Source organism: Cynara cardunculus, assembly GCF_001531365.2.
Source record: "Cynara cardunculus var. scolymus isolate 2C chromosome LG 2, CcrdV1, whole genome shotgun sequence".
Taxonomy (NCBI): Eukaryota; Viridiplantae; Streptophyta; class Magnoliopsida; order Asterales; family Asteraceae; genus Cynara; species Cynara cardunculus.
In genome coordinates this window covers 64,124,004-64,149,036 of record NC_037529.1, presented here as the reverse complement: position 1 = coordinate 64,149,036, position 25,033 = coordinate 64,124,004, and the positions used below count along the sequence as shown (strand labels likewise).

The 25,033-nt window shown below is 33.8% G+C and overlaps 2 protein-coding genes and 1 non-coding gene across 8 annotated transcripts; 2 read left to right on the top strand and 1 right to left on the bottom strand.

Moving 5' to 3' along the window:
* The first annotated feature begins 1,063 nt into the window (after positions 1-1,063).
* LOC112507037 (EEF1A lysine methyltransferase 4) lies at positions 1,064-4,310 on the top strand. The gene is made up of 7 exons (XM_025111429.1): positions 1,064-1,213; positions 1,441-1,537; positions 1,818-1,956; positions 2,546-2,628; positions 2,992-3,126; positions 3,206-3,310; positions 3,985-4,310. Exons 1-7 carry the CDS (start codon positions 1,134-1,136, stop codon positions 4,120-4,122), a joined length of 777 nt encoding a protein of 258 aa, XP_024967197.1. The 5' UTR covers positions 1,064-1,133; the 3' UTR covers positions 4,123-4,310.
* A 1,361-nt stretch (positions 4,311-5,671) lies between these two features.
* On the bottom strand, positions 5,672-5,745 carry TRNAN-GUU. Its single transcript has one exon. It is a non-coding gene; the product is annotated as a tRNA-Asn (tRNA).
* Positions 5,746-8,481: 2,736 nt separating this feature from the next.
* LOC112507269 (pentatricopeptide repeat-containing protein At1g74630) lies at positions 8,482-14,416 on the top strand. 6 transcript variants are annotated; one of them, XM_025111782.1, is made up of 3 exons: positions 8,482-8,561; positions 8,665-8,770; positions 12,292-14,416. In XM_025111782.1, exon 3 carries the CDS (start codon positions 12,392-12,394, stop codon positions 14,333-14,335), a length of 1,944 nt encoding a protein of 647 aa, XP_024967550.1. In that variant the 5' UTR covers positions 8,482-8,561; positions 8,665-8,770; positions 12,292-12,391; the 3' UTR covers positions 14,336-14,416. The 6 variants fall into 6 exon arrangements, with proteins under 6 accessions (XP_024967550.1, XP_024967551.1, XP_024967548.1 ...); XM_025111783.1 differs by having other exon boundaries at positions 8,498-8,561; positions 8,709-8,770; XM_025111780.1 differs by having other exon boundaries at positions 8,508-8,561; positions 8,640-8,770.
* Positions 14,417-25,033: the final 10,617 nt, after the last annotated feature.

Below are 25,033 nucleotides of genomic sequence, written 5' to 3'. Positions count from 1 at the left end.
TTTTTTTTTTTTGCACCTCATCTTAGAGGTTGTTTACCCAAATACTTACCTAGCAAGTGCTTATCTATAGGAGTTAATATTATAATTTATTTTGATGAGTAAGATTTTAGTACATCAAAACGTATCGAATGCAACAATTTACCGGGTAAGCGCTTACCGAGTAAGACTCTCCATCATTCTCATCGCTCTTACCCGGTAAGATTCTTGACCCTTGTCATGTTCATCCGATAAAAAAATTTATTTGGTAAACACTTACCAAGTAAGATTTTAGTAAATGACCCCTTACTTAAGTTTGAAAAAAATTGTGTATTTTAAACTATTTTATATATAATAGATTTTTTAGATTCGTTAGCCCATGAAAAGGCCGAGGATAAGAGTATTTAAAGGGAAATATACAATCATATTTAATATAACAAAGATTTTTATCTCGTTCAATGTAAAAGGATTTTAAAATTTTGAACTTCTTTTTGTTTTTGGGACCTTTACTGAGTTACAGATAGAGTTCAAAAATGTTAAATCTTTACTGAGTTGCAAAAATTTCTGTTAGTTTGTATTCATTTTGATTAATAGTCTACTAATCTTAAGATATTTGATTACGTCAAATTAAAATGTTCATACAAAAGTTATAACAAAATGAACGATAAACTTTGACGTCCATTTCATCACATATTAGAAAATCAAAAAGTTAGGCGATTGAAATAATTAAAAAGAATTAAAAAAAACTTATGGGCCGTTTACCTAGACGCTTACTTTGTAAGTATTTAACATTAGTAGTCAATATTGTAATTTATTTTACCGGATAAAATTGCAGTGCATCAAATTAGTATCGTATTCAACAATTTATCCGGTAAGCGCTTATCCGGGTAAGAGTCATCATTCTCGTTTATCGAGTAAGACTTTCAATATTTATTATTGTTCTTACTGGATAAGATTTTTGATTTTACCATGTAAATATTTAGTAAACCATCCCTTAGAAAGTTTGTGAAGTTGGAATATGAAAATTTAAAACTTTATTAAATCGCATGATAAGAGAATGTTTTATTCGAATAATTTGGATTTTGATGCTTTTGGCAGGTTTAAATGCCACCAAACCCAAACCTCGACGAGCTTTTTAGGTTTTCTCTTCTAACAAAATGGATGAACCGTCGTCGGAAGCCAAGAGAACCGCCGTCGGCCCCCCTTCCGTTTTGGCATACCTCGACCCCAACTACTGGTTTGTCCTCTGTCAATTCCTTCCTTCAACTTCTACGTTAATCGTCTTCTGAATTTGAATTTGGAACATTGTTATTGATAGGAATAGTTGTATGTTCGAGTATGGTGCTCTCGTTTTTCTTCGAATCTGAAGCCACTGATGTTATCGGCTGTTTGTGATTACTTTCAGTGCGAAATTATTTGATGCATCTGTGAATTGTTGATGATTGTGGTATTGTTTATCATCAGGAATGACAGGTTCACCTGTGAGGATCATTACGAATGGCTTAAAGATTACTCCCATTTTCGTCATCTCATTCAGCAACATATCACACCCACTTCTTCTGTATATTCCTTTCTCTTCGTCTACATATACAATTGGGGAAAGCATATGACAACTACCGAACTCACTATTTTAAACTTTAAAAAATAAACATGCGTTGGCATGCTCTTTTCGGACACTCAATCTCTCCATATTTACCATCAAAAAGGGGAGAAATGGTGACTTTGGTGGTTTCCATTAATTTATACACCTTATTTCGCTATTAACCTGATTCGGGTGTCATCTAAATTGTCCATAGTGAACCCCTAAAGTTACAAAATTGAATTAATGTGAAATGGTGTAGGTATTGGAGCTGGGGTGTGGAAACTCACAACTGTGTGATGAATTATATAAAGAAGGAATAACGAAGCTAACATGCATTGATCTCTCTTCAGTTGCAGTTCAGAAGATGCAGACTAGATTGTTATCCAAAGGCTACAAGGGTTTGTGCATTTCTATTATTTCAAGTTGGATCCAGTTGTTCGACAATTACATTGAATCGGTTCAAATAGATTGATCTTTTGATATTAGGAAAGCATTGTGATAAATTATCAACCTATACATCGATGATGAACTAAGCCATAGGTTTTCTTTTACAAAGTAATATTTGCATATTGTTTGCCAGTCAGGCGTATGTTGTATTCACAACAGGAGAACAAACACATTTAGGCTTTTTGACATCAAAGCTTCGTACTTCCGACTTACAAAGTTAATATGGTTTTTGTGGCTAATTTATCACCAACTTTCTATGCTTGTTATGAGGTTTAATGCAGTTATCAGTCGTAAATGTGCAACGACTCTAAACTTTGATGGTACCCTATTTGTTTATCCAAACCTTAAAAGTACCTTCTTGCATTTATAAGTCAAGTAGTAGTCCTTTTAAAGTTAAAACTCTTGCTCTTGATAATGGCTATGTAAATACTTGTCCTCGTTCGTGATATTTGGCTTTGAAATCAAAGATGCTAAGCTTTTTTAAGGGTAACTACTTAACATCATCTATGAGTAAATCTTCATTGACATTTCTGTTAGCAGATATCAAAGTGTTGGAAGGTGACATGCTGGATCTTTCCTTTGCGGATGAGTCATTTGATGTCGTTATAGAGAAAGGAACTATGGTAAAGAAAAAAGAATCAAAAAACTAACATGCATAGATACATTCGTGAATAATATTTGGTTGCAACTTGTTGTACAATCGCCTATTTCTATTGCTATTGCTTACTCATATCACATTTTCTATGTTTAGCATATCTGTTTTTCTTTATTTCTCACATTTTTTACTAGTCGGGGGTCTTCACAAAACAACTGCTCTATTCTTTAGGGTAGAGGTCAGGTCTTCTTTCATCTTTGATCTTACCCCCTAGACCCCACCTCCAGATGGGATGTACTGGCTTGTTTGATTTGGTTTTTTTGTTGTACAATTGCCAAAATGTTAATCCTCTAAATCTTGATGAGTCAAGTTTATGTCTTCTTACTTGAAGGATGTTTTGTTCGTGGACAGTGGCGACCCATGGAACCCACGGCCTGAGGCTGTGAACAGAGCAATGACAATGCTTCAAGGTGTGCATCGGGTTTTAAAACCCAATGGGATTTTCATCTCAATCGCTTTTGGCCAGGTATTAGACAAGAAAATTCATCAAACACGTCTCCTCTGTGTTGTAAATTGTAATGATCTGATGATTTTGTGTCCTGCAGCCACACTTCAGGCGTCCACTATTCAGTGCTCCTGAGTTTACCTGGTCCATCGAGTATGCTACATTTGGAGATGGGTTTCACTATTTCTTTTATATCTTGAGGAAGGTTAGTTTAGGGATCCTTACATACAGATCTTTATATTTGTTTCAATCAAGACTCAAGAGTGATCTATGTTTAAGCCATTTTAGCAAAAATGCTAAAAGAACATTATAGTTTGAAAAAACAAGTAATCTTGGACGTTTTAAATGAGCCTAGTAAATCCACCCGGAGATGGGATCTTTTTTTTTGTAGGGAGAGTGGGGGTGGTAAGATGTATATAGATCTGGTCTCTACCCTAAAGAGTAGAGCGGTTGAATCCTTGAAGAACCCTGACTAGTGGAAGTTTGAGAAAGGAAGAAAAATAGATACGCTGAACATTGAAAAGTTAGATATGAGTAGCAATAGTAAGTAGATATGAGTGAGCAACAACAATATGCAAGTACTTGAGAAACATAATTAAGGTGTGGAAACTACACGCTTCTTTAGTCCAACTTAGGTTCTCGTAACCTAACCACCGACTTACCAACCTTATCCCCCCGCCCTCTACCTAGCTTTCTTCCTCCCGTCTAGATCCCCACCTTTAGTCGGCTACCCCAACTTTGGATATATTATGGAAGTGTAAATGCATAAAGAACATAACTTGGCAATTTTTGTTGAAATCGGTCGTTCTTGGGATTTTGGATGTTAGAAGTGTGTAGAAATCATCAGAAACAGTGGTTGGAATGGATTTCGTTTTACAGGGACAGAGGTCATCATCAGAGGTGGATGCAGATGTGAAGAAGGTTGAGACACCATCTTTATGTCTTTACCAAGATGAATTAGACGATGAAGATTACTTGTTTCGCACCAACATTGACGAAATGGGCGATGATAGATGACATCCATGGCCATGGTTCAAGGCTCTAAGATCTCTTTTTGTAATACTTGCTGTTAGAAAACCACAAAGATTTGTCTTTTTTTTTTTTCCCTTTCAATTACCTGTTGGCGTAGTTTGGTACAATTAGTGACATCCCATCTGCCATTATTGTGAACCCAATGTTTACTTATGTGCTCTTGGTAGTTGGTATTCATCATTTATGTCTTACTCGATAAGAGATTAGACTACTGATTTGTATTTTTTTTCTATGACAAGATTTTAAAACCTTTTAGGGGTTGTTTGATAGTTGCTAAATGGCTAAGTGGTTAGAATACTTTAGAGGCTCTATATGATATACTGCAGAATGAAATATGGTGGGTTGGTAATTGTTTTAAACGGACGGTTTGAATGACAACAAATTACCAATTTAACCCTTAGTATGAACCATAAGGAATCAACAATGAACCATAAAATCAATAACAAAAAGTATCAAAAATGAACCAAAATCAACAATGAACCATAAGGAATCAAGAGACGGCCGGCGTGAAAGACAGGAAGACAACGGTGTTACAGAGATCGATGCGTGGAACGGTGCGAGGAAACAAGAAAACGGTTTGAGAGTCTGAATGGTTGAAGAGCATATGTGGAAAAATGAAGGATCTGAATCATTTGGTGAAACCCCGGGTACAAAATCTTTAAGAGTGTGTTGTCATCGTTAAGAGGTTTATTTTTTTTTGCCAAACAAGTCCAGCCTCTTAATGATTCACACATAGCCTCTTAATAGCACCATTAAAAAGTAAAAGAACTTTAAGATTTCAAAATTTAACACATTTTAAACAACATACAACACCTTACTTATTACTCTCTCATTTAAAACCTTTTATAGTAGTTTTATATCTATGATAACATGCAATATGTCCAATTTTGAATGAGAATTGTCTTCTAAATCATATAGTGGTAAAACATTACTGAAATTTAGGGGCTGTTTACCAAATGGTTACTCAGGTAAGTGAACATCAAGCCACGTTATCTTACCGGATGAATATGGTACTGACCAAGAATCTTACCCGATAAGAACGACACAAGAACCAAGAGTCTTACCCGGTAAGTGAAGGCGACAGACATCTTATATCAAATATCAAATTGGAGTCAAAGTCACTCCAATATAACGAAAATTTGACGTGTTGCTATTTATTTCTACCGGTTCTCACAATTACAGTCTTGGTCCATTAACTTTGAGACATATGTATTCTTATTTTAAAAGTGACAAAGATACAATAGTTTTAGCACGTTTATAAATTAAATTTATATTAATTTTAATTTATACATTTGAATCATATGAATTATGTATTCTAACCTACTTTAAAATTTAAATATCACGATAACATATATAATAAAATACGAAAAATAACTAATAAAATATATAATAACCAGCGAAATAACTCAGAGGAAATGCTTTATTCTTTATAATAACATAATTTTAATTCATTATTAATTAAAAAAAACTAATTAAGCTAGGATAAAAATAAAAAATAAAAAATAATATGAATAGAATTTGTGAAAAAGTGAAACGCTAGAAGGAGGGGTTGAACCTCCGACCTTGTGGTTAACAGCCACACGCTCTAACCAACTGAGCTATTCCAGCTTTCATGTCTTCTTTATTCTTCTGATTATTTTATAGTTTATATTTTAAGTAAATTCTTTCCAAAGCAGATCTACATATTTACTTATTAATAATTATCAGAACGATACTCGCGCAATGCAGCGAGATAATATTTTGTTTTACTTTTTGTTTCTGTCGATATAATACGGTTTTGTGTGATTTTGCGAAAGCGATAATGTTTATATTCATAAAAAATTAAAAAAAAAATATATCGATATTAGTATCAAATTAATTATTTAAAATTCCTCGTTTTTTATATAGTTTCTTTAATTCAAATTTTTTGTTATAATTTAATTTAGGTTTAATAACGAAGTAATTTTATTTTTGGCTTAATACTATAATTTTTATAAGGATAATAATTAAATATTATGTTACAAGTGTAACTCAATGGTTATCCTAATTATTTTAGATTTTTTATATTTAAAATGAGATGTTTATCCTATAGTTGAGTATGTTTATCTGCAGTTAGTTATACAAATTCAAACATGAAGCTTTAATAAGTTGTAATTACGCACAATTTACATGTAACTTCTAATTGTAAGTAAGATGTATCAATAAACAATACTTCATGTATGAAATAATTCTTGTACCTTCTATTATTGTACTTTTTTTGTATTATCATGTCTCAGACAAGGGTGGTTTGATAGAGATGGTTTAGCAACGAATTACTGAGGAATTAGCGATAAAACAAAATTTGTCGCTAACCTGTCTTTATTCTACCGAAGTCACCTACAAATTAGGGACAACTACGCAACATGTCATGATTGTACAATTGCCTTGGGACATAAGAAGAAAGGTCCTGCAACCTAGGATGGAGAGTGTGGATTGGACAAAAGCTCAGACCTTTCGGCACACAAATTGCCATGATGTCGTTGTCACGCGAATAGTGCACCGAGCAAGGCTATGAAACATTAAATGTTCATATCCAATAGATTTTTCATTTTGAGAGATTACAATCTTAACTTATATTATTAAAACTTTGAATAATAATTTATAAAATATTAATCTCTCTTTCAAATATTTTAATTTCAATTATTTTCATTGATAGAAACATAAAATGATTATTTTATCTTTCCTAAGTAATCATTTTTTAAGAGTTCTTCAAATTGAAAATCCATTAGAACAAAAAACCCTAAAATCTCAATTTTAAAAAATCAATTAGAAATACTTTAACGGTGCATTTGGTTTGCATGATTGTCTTTAAAGGATTTGGATTTTATGAAGAGATTTGTATTGGAATGGATTTGGAATTCTTTATCTGTTTGGTTTGTAGGATTTGGAATGAATTTGAAATAAATTATGTTTGGTTTGTAGGATTTTATAATTTTTTTTTTTTTTGTAATTATTTTGTTTGTTAAATAAAGAAACACACAAACTTTATTAATCTGTTGACGTACAAACCTAGGGATTTTGACGCAGCTGCTCCTAGTGAAATTGCATCAAAATAAAGGGATAAATCAAAACGCAACTTTGTTTGCATAGATTAAACCCTCAATTAATATCACCATTGTTGAAGCAATCATGATTTGATTCGTTAATCTTGCGAAATTATCCTTTACCTGAACCACCATGTAGTTAACTTTCCCTAAAAAGGAGAAAATTGGATTCAATTGTTTCACAGCATCCGTTGCCGCCGGCGAAAATTGACAACGCGGCATCACGAACACCACGGTCTTCGCCGGAAACTAGAGCGTCGATTGAGAAACATGACTTCCCAACGGCAGAATTGACGATTTCGACAGCTAATAAGGGTTCGGAAGTGGTTATGTTGACGAAGATTCCATTAGGTGAGAGACCAGAGAGGGCGACGGAGGTTAGGCGGAGGAGGACATGGAAGACGTCGGAGTTATGGAGGAGGATAGGGGAGGAAAGCACCAACGAGGGGAGCAAGAACTTCATTTTTGTTCGAAGCAGAGGGAGAGAAGAGATGCGGCAATTAGGCTGGAAGCAATTTTTTGAAATCCCACAGAATTTGGATTTGAAATACCAACCCTTTCGAAAGGATTTCCAAATACATCAGTTATGAGATTTCAAAAGAATCCTTAGATTTCAAATCATGACAATCTTACAAACCAAACGCTGAAATAATTTCAATTTCATTTCATTTTTATAAACCAAACAGTCCCTAAAAACTATAAGGGGGCGTTTGATTCGTAGAACGGAATTCGATGAAATTGGAATTCATCAAATGAATTTGACTTTGAGGGAATGAAATGAAATTTGATGGAATTTGACTATGCCTTGTGATTGCGTTTGGTTGCATAGAATTGGAATGAAATTCTTAAAGAAATTGGAATTTTTTTGTTTGGTTCATGGAATTCAACTTTGGAATCAGAATTAAATATCAACAAATGACCTTTTATGATTTTTTGAATTAGGGAAGGAATTTGTCGGAAAAAAATTGAAATCCGAGGGTATTGTCGTGGAATGTAAAATATGTGAGTGGGGTAATTTATTGGAATTGAAAGGATTCCATCAGTTTTATTCCATGAACCAAATATTGTATTTGGAATTTGGTCAAACGATTTGGCCATTTCAATTCCTTTCAATTCCATCCAAATCCATGAACCAAACAGCTCCTAAGTTTTACATAAGTTTATATTAATTTGATAAAAGATAAAAATAAAATAACAAAGAAAAAGATAAAAAAATGGGTTCACGTAAAACCTACCCTCAATCGATCCAAGTTCAACCGTCACAGACTCGCAAGTCACAATCGCACAGGTACAGCCATCTCCGGTCGGTGCCCAACGCCGATCACGAGTTAGTGACCGTCGATTTCTCATTTCCGGTTCCTGGTTAGTGGTTTTATTTCTACGTAAAAACCTTAAACCTATCTACAAGGAACTGCACTTCGAATATTACATAAATTTCAGGTTGGTGCTTTGATTTTTTGCTTAGTTACCAAGCTTCTTGTTCCTGGTCTTTCCTGTTCTATCGATAAGGTTGTTGCTTCCATTTCTGCGGGCTACTGGTCTTGCCTCTTCAATTTCTGCACTAATTTCAGGTTAGTGATTGATTTTTTCATTGATTTGGTGATTTCTTAGATTTTTGCAAATTTGTTGATTGCTGCAATTTCTTGCTGATATTTTTGCCTATGTTAATGAACAAATTTCGATTATTGATTGCTTGAATTGTTGTTGATTTTTTTTCCTCTGTTCGTTTTCTTAGACAAATGCTAATTTCTTACACAAATATTGATTTCTTACCTATGTTCAATTTTTTGCCTATGTTTTAGACAACCTTGTTTGATTTTGCTAAATGCTAAAGCATTCCTAGGAAATATTGAAGTAGATAAACAAGTACTTTACCGGTAGGAGTCAAACATTATAATTTATTTTACCAAATAAGATTGTAGTATATTAAAATGGTATCGTGTGCAACAATTTACCCGGTAAACGCTTACCCGGGTAAGAGTCATTACCATCCCTTATCAGGTAAGACTCTCTATCCTTATCATTACTCTTACCGGGTAAGATTTTCGACCCTTGCCATGTATTTCAGTTGAGGAAAATTACACGATAAACACTTACCGGATAAGTGTTAAGTAAACAGCCCCTTAGACAACTAGACAGTGGCGAACTCAGAATTTTTCTAAGAGGGGGCACCTTTGAGGTCAATCAATCAAAGGCAGCAAGATTGCGAATTTAACCCAGGGAAAAGTCAACATAGTTTGACCCGGGGAAAATTTAATAGTGTTGATTTGATACATTACATTTTACAAATGGAATCAACCTCGTCATTTTGAGCAAGATGCAAGACTACATCTTACGTTGGCGTTCTCTTGGCCGAATTCTATCTTTACCGGGGACCTTTTTTGGTTGATTTCGTAGTGGGCAGCAAATGCAACAACACAATATAATTTTATAAATTTCTTACAACTATATGAAGACTTGAACCGTTCAAGTCTTCTTACAGTTGCTTTCATCATAGGGGAATTTTGCTAAGGACAGGATTCGGACCCAGGCTTTTTCAACAAGCAGAATCTTAAACTTAGCGCCTTAAACCAACCCAGCCACCTTAAACTTTTGTCATAATTGTAGTTTTAAGAAAATATAACGGGACACAATGAAACACTACAGCAACGCCCTCTGGGAACGTGGTTTATTTGCACTACGACAGAACCATGAAGTGGCATGGGCCGCCGTATGCTCCGATGTAGGTTTTCCCATGGCACCAAGTGAAAGAACAAGGCCTTGTGATAGAAATTAAGTATAAACTTTTATGAGAGCTCTATATCAGCCACACGTACACGGACTCACACTGGACACACAACCACGATCATCAATCACCTACTAGTGATTAATTTGGGATTTGTTATGACTTAGGGGTGTAAACAAGCCGAGCCGAGTCGAGTAGTAGGTTATTCGAGCTCGACTCGAAAAAAAATACAAGGCTCGAGCCCAAATAACTTTTATGGCTCGAGCTCGATCTTAATGATATAGAAAGTGGCTTATTCAGTGAGCTTCTAGGAGGGAGCTTTATGCAGAAAGCCAAGTTTTTCCAAACCCGTATCTTCCAATTAAAAAACATGCTTCTTCCATCTGTGAAAAAACCCTCCAAACAAAAACTTTCCAATCTATGCAGACAGATTAATCCACATAGACAACTTTATCCATACAGGACTTAATGAAAAACCAACCAAACCGCCTCTAGGAATTCTTAACTGCACAACCTTAGGCACGTATGTTTGATTAAGAACCCTGAATTCATTACATGTTAGCAAAATATTTTTTCCGCCGGGCTCTGTAAGGTTTTGGTTGGCATCCTCAGAAGATGCCCTACAACAAAATTGAGTTTATAGGACGTCAACATTGTGTAAGTGTCATAATAGACTGCTTTATAGGACCAAACAATAAAGCGTCCTATCCAAAAGTGTTGTAATGAGTTGATAAGATGTTTTTGGGTGTCTTAACAAGTTTTTTAGCAAGTGTCCTATCGAGACATTTTTTATACACTTTTTGAAATAGTGTCCTATCAAATTTGCTAATCCAACATATTATTTTAAAATTGTCCAACTTGTTAAGACACCCAAAAACGTTCTATAAACTTATTACCACACTTTTATGTAGGACACTCTATGGTTTGGTTCTAAACATTCAAGTCCTATAAAGCAATCAATTAGGACATTTATACATTGTTGGCTCCTATAAACCCAATTTTGTTGATTTTCTGTGTTTCTGGTTTCCCCTCTCCTTATCAAGAAACTTAAGAAGGGGGGGGGGGGAGGAGAAAAAGGTGGCTTTGTAAAGGAAGCAAAACAAGAGAAATGAAAGTAGCATCTGCAAAAGACTATCTAGTAGATGGGAGAAATGAAAGATGGAGAATACTTCAACATGATGATGTAGGAGGTAAAAGAAAAGCATGATCAAGAAAAAGATACAGTTCCACCTCTAGGCTCAGTTTTTTCTCTGGAAATTTAAGATAAAATGATGCCTCGATGTTATCTGCATAGGTCTGCCCCTGCAACCAGACAAGTATTTAAGTATTTTGCTGATTTGTTCAATTGCTTTATTATTTCGCTAGAAAATGGAACTGTTTTTGAAAAGAAAAGTCAACAAATGGATCGAGAGTGGTGGTATTGGCGAAGAACCTTCAGATGGAAACGTCACAGGAAATCCTTCCCAACCTAGGTCTACTCCTTTGACGCCTAGGGAAATTGATACTTGTTACTTGCCCCCGAGGCAAATAATTCCCTGGATCCACCACTGCCTACTATCATTAATCTACGACAGGAGAGACTGCACTCACTCATTCTGATAATCATAAACAACTTACCATTGTATTCCCATCACTATCTCTGGTAAATCTCTTCTATACTTGTTCAACTTTGAAATCCTATTCCTTGACGACACATATTTTAGTTAATTCAAGTTGGGATGTCTTGCCAAAAGTGCACCTTATTTTTTTTCATGCACATTAGGTGTTTGATGTTGTGCCTTATTGGAGAAAGCTCTTAATAGGTAAGTATAAGACCTCAAACTACGATCATAATTCACACACAGGTGGTACAATATGTTATATCATTAAAATGTTGGATTTTTTTTTTTTGCTACAGCCGAAAGCCCGAAACCATCAACCTGTGATCTCAATTCACACATGTTCCATGCTAATTTTTCCATGTGTCCAAGCATGAATACTGTGATCCTCTATGCAGTATGAACTGAGCTTGAATTGTTTGATTTTATAAGCCCAGATCAAGTTCTTTTTTTTTGTTTGTCTTTTTACATTATTGTAGGCAAGGAAATTGTAACTTGCGAATAGCTCAAGATGGCATCAAACTAGTCATGGTATGTGCTTTAAGATTGGGAAAATTGCATCAAAATGGAACTTGTCTATTTTGGGAACTAACTTTCAAAATTGTAAGTCAAACTTTACATTCTTATAAACAATTTAATGTGTGTGAATTGTGATATAAACAATTTTTCCAGTAACCAGAAGATCATCTTTTGTGCACCAGAAACCTTTGGACAGACCCTGGTAACGCCTCTTCCCCAACATGTTTAAATTCGTGTAGTTTACTTGCAGGTTGCAGGTCAGAATGAATTGCCAACATTCAGCCATTCCCTGACTGAATTTATGTATGGCACTCTAGTCGGAAAATTTATTGGTGGTGAAATCTTCACCCATGGTCAATGGCAACATTGTTGAGCCTTTATGTCTCTCAGTATTGAAACGCTGCAAGAACCTTAGATCCGTCAAACAAGTCCACGCCCACATCGTCAAAACTGGGATATCTGATGCATTTGTCACCGGAAATCTCATCCTTCACTGTGCCGTACTCATCTCCGATGCTCTCCACTATGCCCACTCTCTCCTCCACCATTTCCCAAATCCAGATGCCTTCATGTACAATACCCTCATACGAGGATTCTCCGACTCAGATCACCCATATCACTCTCTCACGACGTTCATCGACATGCGCCGGAACTCGGACAACTCACCAGACAGTTTCTCCTTTGCCTTTGTGCTCAAAGCGGCTGCGAATTTACGATCTTATACCACCGGGATTCAACTCCATTCGCAAGCAATATTCTATGGCCTTGATACCCATTTGTACGTTGGAACTACACTCGTCAGTATGTATGCAGAGTGTGGGTGGATTAGTCATGCAGGAAAGGTGTTCGACAAAATGTTTGAACCAAACATTGTGGCATGGAATGCAATGATTACGGCATATCTTAGGTGTTGCGACGTTAGGGGTGCAGAGAAATTGTACAAACAGATGCCAGTTAGAGATTTGATCTCCTCTAATATCATGTTGGCTGGGTATATGAAATTTGGGGAGCTTCAGTTTGCCAAGAAGCTGTTCTTCCACGAGATGCGATTAAAAGATGATGTTTCTTGGAGCACAATGATTGTAGGGTTTTCTCACAATGGATGCTTCGATGAGGCTTTTGATCTTTTCGTAGAATCCCAACGGCTTGGATTGAGATCCAATGAAGTAAGCTTAACAGGAATTCTTTCTGTTTGTGCACAAGCCGGAGCATTCGAGTTTGGCAAGGTTTTGCATGGTTATATCGAGAAATCCGGGCTTGTTTGGATAACTTCCGTGAACAATGCACTATTGGATACGTATTCTAAGTGCGGAAACATTAACATGGCTCAACTAGTTTTCAAAAGAATGCCCGGAAAAAAGAGCATAGTTTCTTGGACAACAATGGTGGCTGGATTGGCAATGCAAGGGTACGGTGAAGTGGCTCTAAAAGTGTTTCACCAGATGGAGGAATCCGGGATTAAACCTGATGGTATTACCTTCATTTCTGTTCTTTATGCTTGTAGTCATGCGGGTTTGATTGATCATGGAGATCGATACTTTTCCATGATGAAGAACCACTATGGTATAGAACCGACCTTTGAACACTACGGTTGTATGGTTGATTTATATGGTCGGGCCGGCGATCTACAAAAAGCCTACAACTTCATAACTCAAATGCCAATCAAACCAAACGCTGTTATTTGGCGAACCCTTTTAGGTGCTTGTAGTATTCATGGTAATGTCGACTTGGCCGAGGAAGTTCAAAAGACGCTCTCTGAACTCGACCCTAATGATTCTGGTGACCATGTTTTATTATCGAACATATACGCCGTGGCTGGGAAATGGAAGGATGTTTTGACAGTTAGAAAGTCGATGCACTGTCAAAGACTAACGAAAACCCCTGGTTGGAGCATGATTGAAGTCGATAAAGTCATGTATAGTTTTGTGGCGGGGGAAAAACAAAATGAGGTGACGGACGAGGCTTATAAAAAGCTCGGGGAAATTATGTTACGACTTAGAGTTGATGGAGGATATGTAGCGGAAGTAAATGGGAGCGTTTTACATGATATAGAAGAGGAAGAGAAAGAAGATGCGGTAGCTACGCATAGTGAGAAACTGGCCCTTGCATTCGGGATGTCGAGATTATGTGATGGAGGGGTGATACGAATAGTGAAGAATTTGCGGGTTTGTAAGGATTGTCATACGGTTATGAAGCTCGTTTCGGATATTTTTCGATTGGAGATCGTATTGAGAGATAGAAGTCGATTTCATTGTTTCAAAGATGGTTGTTGCTCTTGTAGAGATTACTGGTAAACGAGTCAACGAAGTAATAGGCACGATTGATTTTTGTAGTAGAGATTTTGGAAAGTGTATGTAAAAACCAATACCTAATCACAAGGGGTGATCCGTGATTGGTTTGAGCTTGGTTTCAAATGTCAAAAGTACCAGAAGGTCCCAGGTTCAAATCTAAGGAGGAATAAAAATCCTCTTTTGGCCACAGAGGTTCAAATGCGGTGACTTTGGGCTATCTGCAAAGCAGGTGATCGTCTTGGGATTAGTCGGTTCGCATAACGGGTTGGATATCCAGGTTAATCAAAAAAAAAAAAAAGACCTACAACAACTAAAAGCGCCCAAGGGCAAAGCAAAACGAACAAGCAAAGTTCACACAAGACTAGAACAAACCGAGACAATGAAACAACAGACAAAAGCCAAACTAAGAACCTAAACTAAAGAAAAAGCCAACGAAAGTACAATGCTTGAAAAATCGATCAACAACCCTAGTCTAGAGCCACCGAACAACGACAAGCAACCCGCGAAAACAAGCCAAGAGGTCTATCTCTCAAGCCTGTGACAGCCACGTCATTCCGTTCACACATTGAAAACTTTTGTGTGATTGGAAAGCAAGTTTCAATAATACCATCTTGACTGTTATATGCGTATAGCGCGAGTTGAAAAACATTTTTTTTTTAAATTTTGATTTTTGTTACTGTATTTTAGAAAAATTATAACATAGATGTTAAAGATATTTACATTTTCCAGGTACCGACAACCTCAACAAGGAAATGTAAGTATGAATCACTGTTTCTGGTAGGAGGGTAGGAGCCATGAAATGTGCTTAGTTTTTAAGGTAAAAACACAAGATATTAATTACATTTTACAAGTTTACAACATAAAAAACTTTTGTTAGATTATATATCAATATAAATATTAGTATTGACACATGTTAGAATAAATACAATATTTGCTTATGTATCAAATATCCGTGATATTTGAGGAGTTGTTTACTCGAACGCTTATCTCTTAAACACTTATTGTAACGGCTGATATTTTTATTTATCTGGTAAAAGTTTAGTCCATTTAAACGACATCATATTTAACAATCTTACCAAGAGTTATCGCCCTCACTTATCAGGTAACTGTCATTCCTTGTCATTGCTTTTACTGGGTAATATTCTTCATCCTTACTATGTACATCCAGTAAGGTAAGTGACCCGGTAAACGGTTACCTGATAAGCATTTGGTAATATTCTCCATTCTTGAATGCACATTAGGATGAGATGCATTGAATCAATCCTCGTATCAACCATGATTCATATGGATTTGAGATTAAAGGTGATTAAGAGTCAAAATTCTTTCTTACGCTTCACAGCTTAACTTTTATTCTCACACAATTATTCACCTAAAAAAACTATTTTTTATAAACACGATTCAAATAAAAAAATTGTATTTTTGGATCCAGGATATTAAAATATAAAAAAAAAATGTCTTTTTAACTACTAATGACTTAGGACCAGTAAACCTTTTACCGGTTATGTTTCGATCCATTGGATAGGTCTATAGATAAATAAAATTTTATTTATTAGTCCACTTATTCATTATCCGTTTACCTGAAATTCTAGTGGATAGAATATGGATAAATCGCTTTTCATTATTAATTACCCCTTATATATAGGGGCTGGTTCAAATAGAAACCAACCATATGGTACAAACTATGTGAACCGATATTGATCGTTCATTTTATCATCAAACGGTTATTATTAAATGAGATTAAATAAACAATAATTTAATTAATGTATTGATTGATACGTGTATGAACAATTGTTCAAAGGGTAAATTGGTCAAACGGTCATTATTAAATGAGTATTAAAAAATAATCAATTAATCATTAAATTAATTGGGCTGCTTATGAACAATTGTTCACAGGGTATTTTGGTAATAAATCCTCACGCATCGTGAACCCGATATTCTCCAGCCGATTTGTAACCTACGATTGATTATGAACATATTCACAACTCATGTTCACATGTCGGCCCTATGCTCGTGTGAACATCATCTGTGTCTTGCAATGTAAACACTATGTTCATATGTTCATATATGTTCACATGTCGGCCCTATGTTCGTGTGAACATCATCTGTGTCTTACAATGTAAACACTATGTTCATATGGTGTGATGTTTTTCAATGTCATACCATATGACATCGTCACGGGTTCGTGTAAACAACGATTGTGTCTTTCAATGAAAACAAGTTGTTCATATGGTGAACATATATGAACATAGACTGCAAGAGATACACAGATATGAACATTTTCAAAATCAAGGATCGTTGTGCATGTGTGCAGATATGAACATAGACTGCAAGCGTTTATCGTCTTCATTATTTTGACATTATTTTACAATAAGATTCTCCATGTATCTTGAACGAAATGAAAATCTTGTACACTTAGACAACCAATTTCAATATATGTATAAAATCAATTGAAATGAATACCATGAACATGAAATAATAAAGAAATCATAAAAATCTCATGAACAATTAGATGTATCTTTTAAGATTTGTAACTCCCAATTAATTATTGGGGGTTATAAAAAGGTTGAATTACCAAATTACCCTTATCATTAATTTATAATTTAGATTTGAACCTAAAGTGAAGAAAGAATGTGATTGGTCAAGATCGGTTTTCATAGTTTGTACCATATGGTTGGTTTTTATTTGAACCAACCTCTATATATATATATATATATATATATGTGTGTGTGTGTGTGTGTGTGTGTGTGTGTTTTTATATATATATGTATGTATGTGTAATTATATAAATTTAAATATTAATATATACACACATAAATATATTAAGGTACATATTAGTATTTTTATAATGCAATCATATATGTCGTTAATGTGTAATTTAATTTACTTGTTATATTTATCGAGTAAAAGAGTTCATAAGGATTAAATGAGAACAAAACAAAGTCAGAAAATTATATACAACGAAAAAAGTGTTGTTTAACAATTTTTATATTGTTTTAAAAACATTGTTCCACTATTATATTTAGAGTAATATTAAAATGTTTACTATAACAACTCAGATATGAAACAATACAACTTTTTTTAATTTATATTTTACATATATGTTTGAAATTTAATAATATTATTTATAATTTAAAATGAAATTTTTTTTCACCATTTATCCATTATTTATTTAATTACCCGCTATTTTAACAAGTAAGATAAGATATAAATAATATATTTATAAAATAAATAACAAAATAACGTTTAGAATACCAATAATTTACTCATTTCCAACCTTAATTAAAAGTAGTACAGTTGCACTACACCATCCAATTAGGCTACGTTGCCAAACTCCAAAGTTAATAACCAAGTATTTAAAACGCTTACAAGTTTTTATATGTAATCTATTCTATATTATAAATCATTTGACAAAAACTCTTAAAAATCGTTTTTTATGTATGAAGTATTGTTTATTAATGCATATTACTTAAAATTTAAGATTAGAAGTAAATTGTACATAAGTACAACTTATTAAAGCTACATTTTTGAATTCATATAAATAACTGCAGATAAACATAATCAAATTCCGTATAAATATCATATTTTAAATATAATTTTTTTTAAAATATAATTAAAATAATCATTGAGTTCTAACAGAATTTTTAATTATTATCCTTATAAAAAATCATATTATTAAATTAAAAATAAATTACTTTGTTATTAAATCTAAACTAAATTATAATTAAAAAATTGAATTAAAGAAATTACACAAAAAAACAATAACTTTTAAATAGTTAATTTGATACTAATATTGATATATTTATTTTCGAAATTTTATGATATCTTTAAATTTATATTTTATTCAAAAATAAAAAAAAATATCCCTTCTCAAAACCACATAAAAACCGTATTATAACGTCTCCAGAGAAGAAATAAAACGAAACATTAAAATCGAGATATATCTCGCTGCATTGCGTGAGTACCTTTCTAATATTTGTTAAAATTCATAATTCTTCATGTTTATAAATTTATTATAGTTTTTTTTTTTCAAAAATGAATATCTATTTTTTAAAATAATTATTTACTTTCGGGTTCTATTTTTATTTACAAGATTCAAGCTTGTTACCCTTTTTAACATTAAAGGTAAGATTGTCATTTAATTAATTAATAAATATATAAATTATATATTATTATAATTGGAGGTGGAATTGATACAATATCAAATTATTTTTTCAATACCATGTACCAATCAATTATAATTGGTATGCAAAATTCTATATCGCATATCAACTAACTGCATTCTGTACTAACTTGTTTCAATTAGTATTGATTTTGTACCAACTTCAAATTACACATATGAAAACTTATCATTTTATTCAAATTTTTTGAGTGACATTTTGAATTTGTAGGTAATGTATATCATGTTTAAGAGTATTAATTAATTTAATGGAATAAAAACTTGTAAATATTCAGATATCCAAACTAAAAAATCAATAATTTAAAAGCTAAAACTCAGTAGCTATGGTTTATCACTACAATAAAATCGGGTTTATAGGACACTCTCAAATTCTAAGTGTCCTGATAGACCTCTTTATAGGACTTAGTTTATAGGACCAAAAAAATAAAATGTCCTATCTAAGGGTGTTATAATAAGTTTATATGACGTTTTTTGACGTCGTAATAAGTTTTTTAGGACACTTTTAATATAAAATGTCTCATTATTAACTTTATAGGACACTATTTGAAAAATTGTCCTATAAAAATAAGTGTCCTATAAAAAAATGAGTTTATAGGACATTTTCTCAAAAGTGTCCTATAAAGTTGTCCTAAAAAACTTGTTAAGACGTCCAAAAACGTCATATAAACTTATTACAACACCTTTACATAGAACATTTTATATTTTGGTTCTATAAATTAAGTCTTATAAAAAGGTCTATTATGACATTTAAAGATTGAGGGTGTCCTATAAACTCAATTTTGTTGTAGTGTATGATTAAATAATTTAATTAATAATAATTAAAAAGTCAATACCATAACTATCATAGTACATGACTTTCAATACTGTGTACCAATCAAGTTTGTATATTTGGTATATGATATTATCAATCGATTATGATATGTATCAGCTAAATTAGTACAAATTTGATTGATACATATTGATTTGGTACAAAATTGTCATCTGTAATTAAATTTATGTATATTTTAACATTTATTTTGAAACAAACGAATTATTAGTTTTATTTAAATGGAATTATGTGGATGGAATTGAATTGAAATTAACAAATTGCGTATTCAACAAAGAAAAAAAAAAGGAAACGAAATTGAAAGGTTGAGAGACCCGTTTTTAGACGTTAACTTGTGATGACCAAAATTCATGTTCTTAGTCAATAGAATATAGAGTAAACTACAAATTTGGCCCCTCTACTTTCTCATAATTAACATTTTTTGTTTTCGTAGTTTTGAAATTACAAAACGGAATTATGATTTGCATAAACGTTCGGATTTGGTCCCTTATTCTAACGCACGTCAAAAGGTTTCGTTAAATGAGAGGCTTTTTGTTTTTTACCCAATCAGAAACCATTGGGACCAAAATCATAAATTTGATTTTGATTTTTTTTTGAACGGTGGAGATTTATAAAAAATCAGCAAGAAGCTAGAAAGACAAATTACATGTAAGAAATAGCAAGGGTTTTATTAGAGCTGTTCATGGGCGGAACGATCCATTAGACTCGATCCGTTCGGCCCGCTAGAAATATGGGCTTAGACAACCATTGTCGAGAAAATGGACGGGCCTGGGTTTGTACGTTAAAATTAACGGGCAGACATAGGCAATGTAAAAATATATATGGACAGGTCCGTCCAACCCATTTGTATTTTGTAATTAATATTTTTTTACCATTAATTAAAATTATACTAGTATAGTTTAAAATTAAATTATTAAAGTTATATGATGGACTCTTTGATTATTCTTGAGAACCCAAAAGGCTAAGAAGTTGTTTGTTTACCTTTTAATGTGAATATTATTGTTATACATAAAAAATAGGAATGCATTATTGATTTTATAAAAGTTTGAATTTTAATTGCAACAGTGTTTTTTCTTTACTTTTTGGTTCCACATTTGTTAATTAATTGCTAGTGATTAAGTTTATAAATTTATAAGAGTTACACTTTTTAGGCTCGTTAGCTGGCGGGCAAGCCTGACTCATTTATAGGATGAGTAATGACAAGTTGTCAATCCTGAAAAAGGGCTTGAGTTTACAATATTAGGTTCGTTGGACAAAAAAAAAACAAGTTAGGCCTGGTCTGAGCTCGGGCCCAGTCCAAGCCCGTAAAACCTCCAATTTATATAACCAACCACCCAACTAATGTTAAACTTACTACTCATATATGTTAGTATGTAAAAGTGTAAGTAAAAAGTCTTTTGTCTAAACCAAGAGGACTTGTTGTATCGAAGCAGCCATGAACCATAGCTCAAATACATAATAGATCAAGACTGAAGTCGTACGCCGATGATGCTAAGTACTCAGGTTGCAGAGCCCGAGTCCTGGACATAGGGCCTCTGCATAGTACATGCAGAGCCTCTAGGTCTCAACTTTGCTTGTCTTCATATTGGTTCCTAAGCCAGTCTCTATTACACAAGTGGTTCTGTCTTCTTGCAACATGTGTGCATAAACAATTACTACTATCATTACACGTGGAGACAACAGATTGGAGGACGCGTTGACTTCTACAAAGATGCATTTTTTTTTCTTCTTCTGGGAACGCCTATATATAGCTAAATCCTCTAAGGTATCCCTTACCAATTGAAGACGCGCTCCTTGCAAATAGTGTGAGATATTTTAGCACTTGTGAGAAATAGTTTTTGAGAGATTTTGATTTCATATAGCAGCGTGTGTTCTTGGTGTAATCGACAATTCTCTTAAGCATTGAAATACATTTGACTCGACAATTTCCCAAAAGAGCATTTGATCTTTATTATTGTTTTCTTGTCGTTTCTTATTAACCAACTAATATTTTTGCTTATTGCTTCCGCTCATTTATTATCTTTAACATTAATCACTAGAGTATTTGAGTATCTGGGCTCCCACACATTTATGATCCAGAAGAACCAATGGGTCACAACACCTATCCCACAACACTACTTTCTTAGGCTTAGGAAGCCTAAAAAGAGTCTCATTCCGAAAAGACCAAATAACCCAAATGGAATAATATCGATTTTGACAGTGTAGAGACAAAATTATCTTTAATTTAACTGATACCCATCTCGAATGAGTTCTACTATAGAAGCTTTCAACGTAGACCCGAGAAAAATCTCACTCACTGAGAAGTGAAAACCTATGACTCGATCGTCCTAAAGATGGATGCGATAGGAAGAAGTGCCATTTGAAAGTGTTGCTAACTTAACATTTAAGTTTCAATACTTTTTAACGGCCATTAGAATAAGAGACCAAATTCAAACGTTTTTACAAACAACAGTATCCATCATGTAATTTCTAAATTACAGGGATTAAGAGTGTTACTTTTTACAAACCACAGGGACCAGATATGTAGTTTACTCTTCAATATAATATACATTTACTACGTGGATCCCACGGCTTGACCCTCTTTTTTCTCACGATAAGGAAAAGATATAAACGGAAAGGACATCAATCACTACAGCCAAATTGAAAACACAAAATTTATATTATACAAATTTTAATATTAAAATAATGTTTTTAATTATTATATCTATACTATATTATAAAACATGTGACAAAAAATTCTTAAAAACAATTTTTTAATGTATAAAGTACTGTTTATTGATGAATATTATTTAAAATTCAAGACTACAAATAAAATAATTATTGTATCTTGAACAAACTAATCCATCAAGTGAACCCCATTAGTCAAACGGCTATTAAGTCCATCATGTGTCCACAAATCCGTCATTTTAATCAATCTTTCTATATTTTGTTTAAGAAATAAAATAAAAATATTAAGTGAATATTTTATTGAGAAAATAAATTAACATTATACTTATATGAAAATACACACACATAATGAATCTGGTCGGAAACAAGCCCTTTGGTGACACTCATGTTTCCGCTAGATGCAATTATGGGTGAATCGAGCTACTTTTGATATAACAATGTTGAGCTAATAGTATTTGGTCGTGTTTATTCGCCTAGGCAAGTTATGGGGTAAAAACCACAACAAACACGTTAATTTTCAAACATCCGAGGGTTCTCGCGACTTGAAACGTGACTTGATTGTGGCCAATAACCCACCAGAGTAATGTAGCACGCTGAAAAAACCAAATCCGAGAGTTATGCGACCTGGTCCACGACCTGTGGTATTGAGGTCGCATAGAAAGGAAAGGGGCACGACTTGGTGGCAAGGGTTATTTCACCCATGACTTAGGTCCTGACCAGGGTCACAACTCGCACCTGATAAGTGTTGAAATCATTTTTCTAGGGTTTTATCATTTTGGTTTCATCCTCTCTACTTCTCTCTCAATTTTTGCCACTTTGGGGGCAACCTGTTGGAGCTTTTGCGAGGAAAAGAAGGGATGAATTGAAAGCTTTCGTTTGGAGACTTTAATCGTAGAGTTTTTGGTTGGAAGGACTCAAACCCTCAAATACGTAAGCTCATCGGTTATTTTGTGCTCTAGTTTGGGGATCGTTATATATATGAAGCATCTCATTATATTCAGTGCATTGTTAGGTTAAGACTGTGGTTTTGAGAATTTTCTTGGGATAACTTTGCTTGTGGATCTCAAATCTTCATTTTTGGAAGCACGAGTTGGGTTTGAATATTAGATTTAACTTAACTAGCAAGGCGAGTTTCAAGTTATTTTGTGAAAACTGTGTTCATGTAAAAAATTGTCTTTTCGAAGCTTTCAAATGTATTCCTTGAGATTTTATTAAATGTTGGTAATTATTTGGTATGTATGTACCCTTGGTACATTTGATTTCATTAAACCTTGAAAATATTTATATTTAGATTTTCCAGGCATGGACAGATCAAAGCACTAAAGTATGATCTTTTGAAGGTTTATTCCAAGAAATCGGAGTACTGTGATATATTCCTATTTTAATTTATGAAATTGCATAAACTGGTAAAATGCAGCTTTAAATGACTTGTGTTGATTTTTATGGAGTAGTCAAGTAAGTTGTAGGTCATGTTGGTTTGGATTTGGTTTAAAGGTGTTTCATAAATTGTTCAGTGATGAAATTTGAACGAGTTTTGCATATGTTGTATATTTATTTGTGATTATATGTTTTTGAGTGTGTTGATCATTCAAATTGGAGTTATGCAATTTTGAGTTGTAATCCAATGGGTCCATAGGCATCTGAGCTGGTCGTACTTGGCGTACGAGAGATTTGACGTTATTTGGATTTCTTAACCTTTATTGGTATACAGTTGTTTTGGTCTCAACCATCAGATTTGTAGATAATACAATTAGCATCCGATTCAATACTTGGAAGAAATAATTCTTAATACTTGTCTTGTAACCGTTATATCCGATGTACAACTTGTATTAGATCTAACACATAGCACTGACACCGAACCTAACATTACAAAGGAATTTATTGGTTCAAGGTTTCAGATCTTAGTCACCTTTAGATCTGTAACTTTGATAATATGTTGGGATCAAATCTCAGATTTGATAATTCTCCATCCAAATGGAAGAATCAGTTTGATTCATTTAATGGCTATTCAATCTTGATTCTCAAGAACCCACAAATTATTCTAAGTTATTTTAGTATTTGATGTTCCTACTTCATAAATAGTTTAAGCTGGAATCCGATTTATAGCTTATATTGTAGAATAAATATTATAGGGTTTTCAATACAAAAGTCTTGTAACCATTTGTGTTGATCCAAAAACAAAAACCCTTCAATAAATTCGAATACAAGTTGAGGTAAAGTCAAGATCGTCACCAAAGTGGATTGAACTGTCACCTTGCCAAAAAAAAATCAATACAAGATAAAGTCAAATAATAGTATGACAAATACTACTTTTGGCAAGTCGGATTTTGAAGTGTAAACTTATCTACCAAATTTGGCTTACCAAGTGTCATCCTTTTATGGAAACATGCTTAGCATGTCAACCAAAGTAAGTTTAAAATACTATTTTAATAGTACCATACTTCATTTACTGTTCATTTGCATACAAAATGATGAGTTGAGTTAACAAGTGTCTACAGTAGAGATGGCCAAAAATCGGTCACGGGCCGGTCCCAATCGGTCCTCACCTTTCTCATAACCGGCCATAACCGGTCCCGGTCGAAAATGATAGGACCGGTATAAGTATTTCATAACCGGTTATGGACCACCGGTCCCGGTCCCAACCGGTCCTTGCATTAAAAAAATAAGATTTATTTTTTATTTTTTTAATGATATATATTTTTAATACATTATAAAATTTACAATTAGGTCACTCAAATACACTTTAAAAATGCGTTTTAATATAATTAAAATTACGTTTTCTTATAAAAATATATTATAAAATTATTTAAAAATACATTTATTTATAAAATTATTTGAATTTTGGGACCGGGTCGGGCCGGTCCATAGTCGGTCCCATAACCGGTCCCAATCCCGGTCAGTCCCGGTTAGAGATGGCCAAATGGGCCCGGCCCGGCCCGGGACCGCCGGAGGACCGGGACCGGGACCGACAAAGGACCGGCCCGGGACCGGGACCGGTAAGGACCGGTTATGGGACCGAAAACCGGGACCG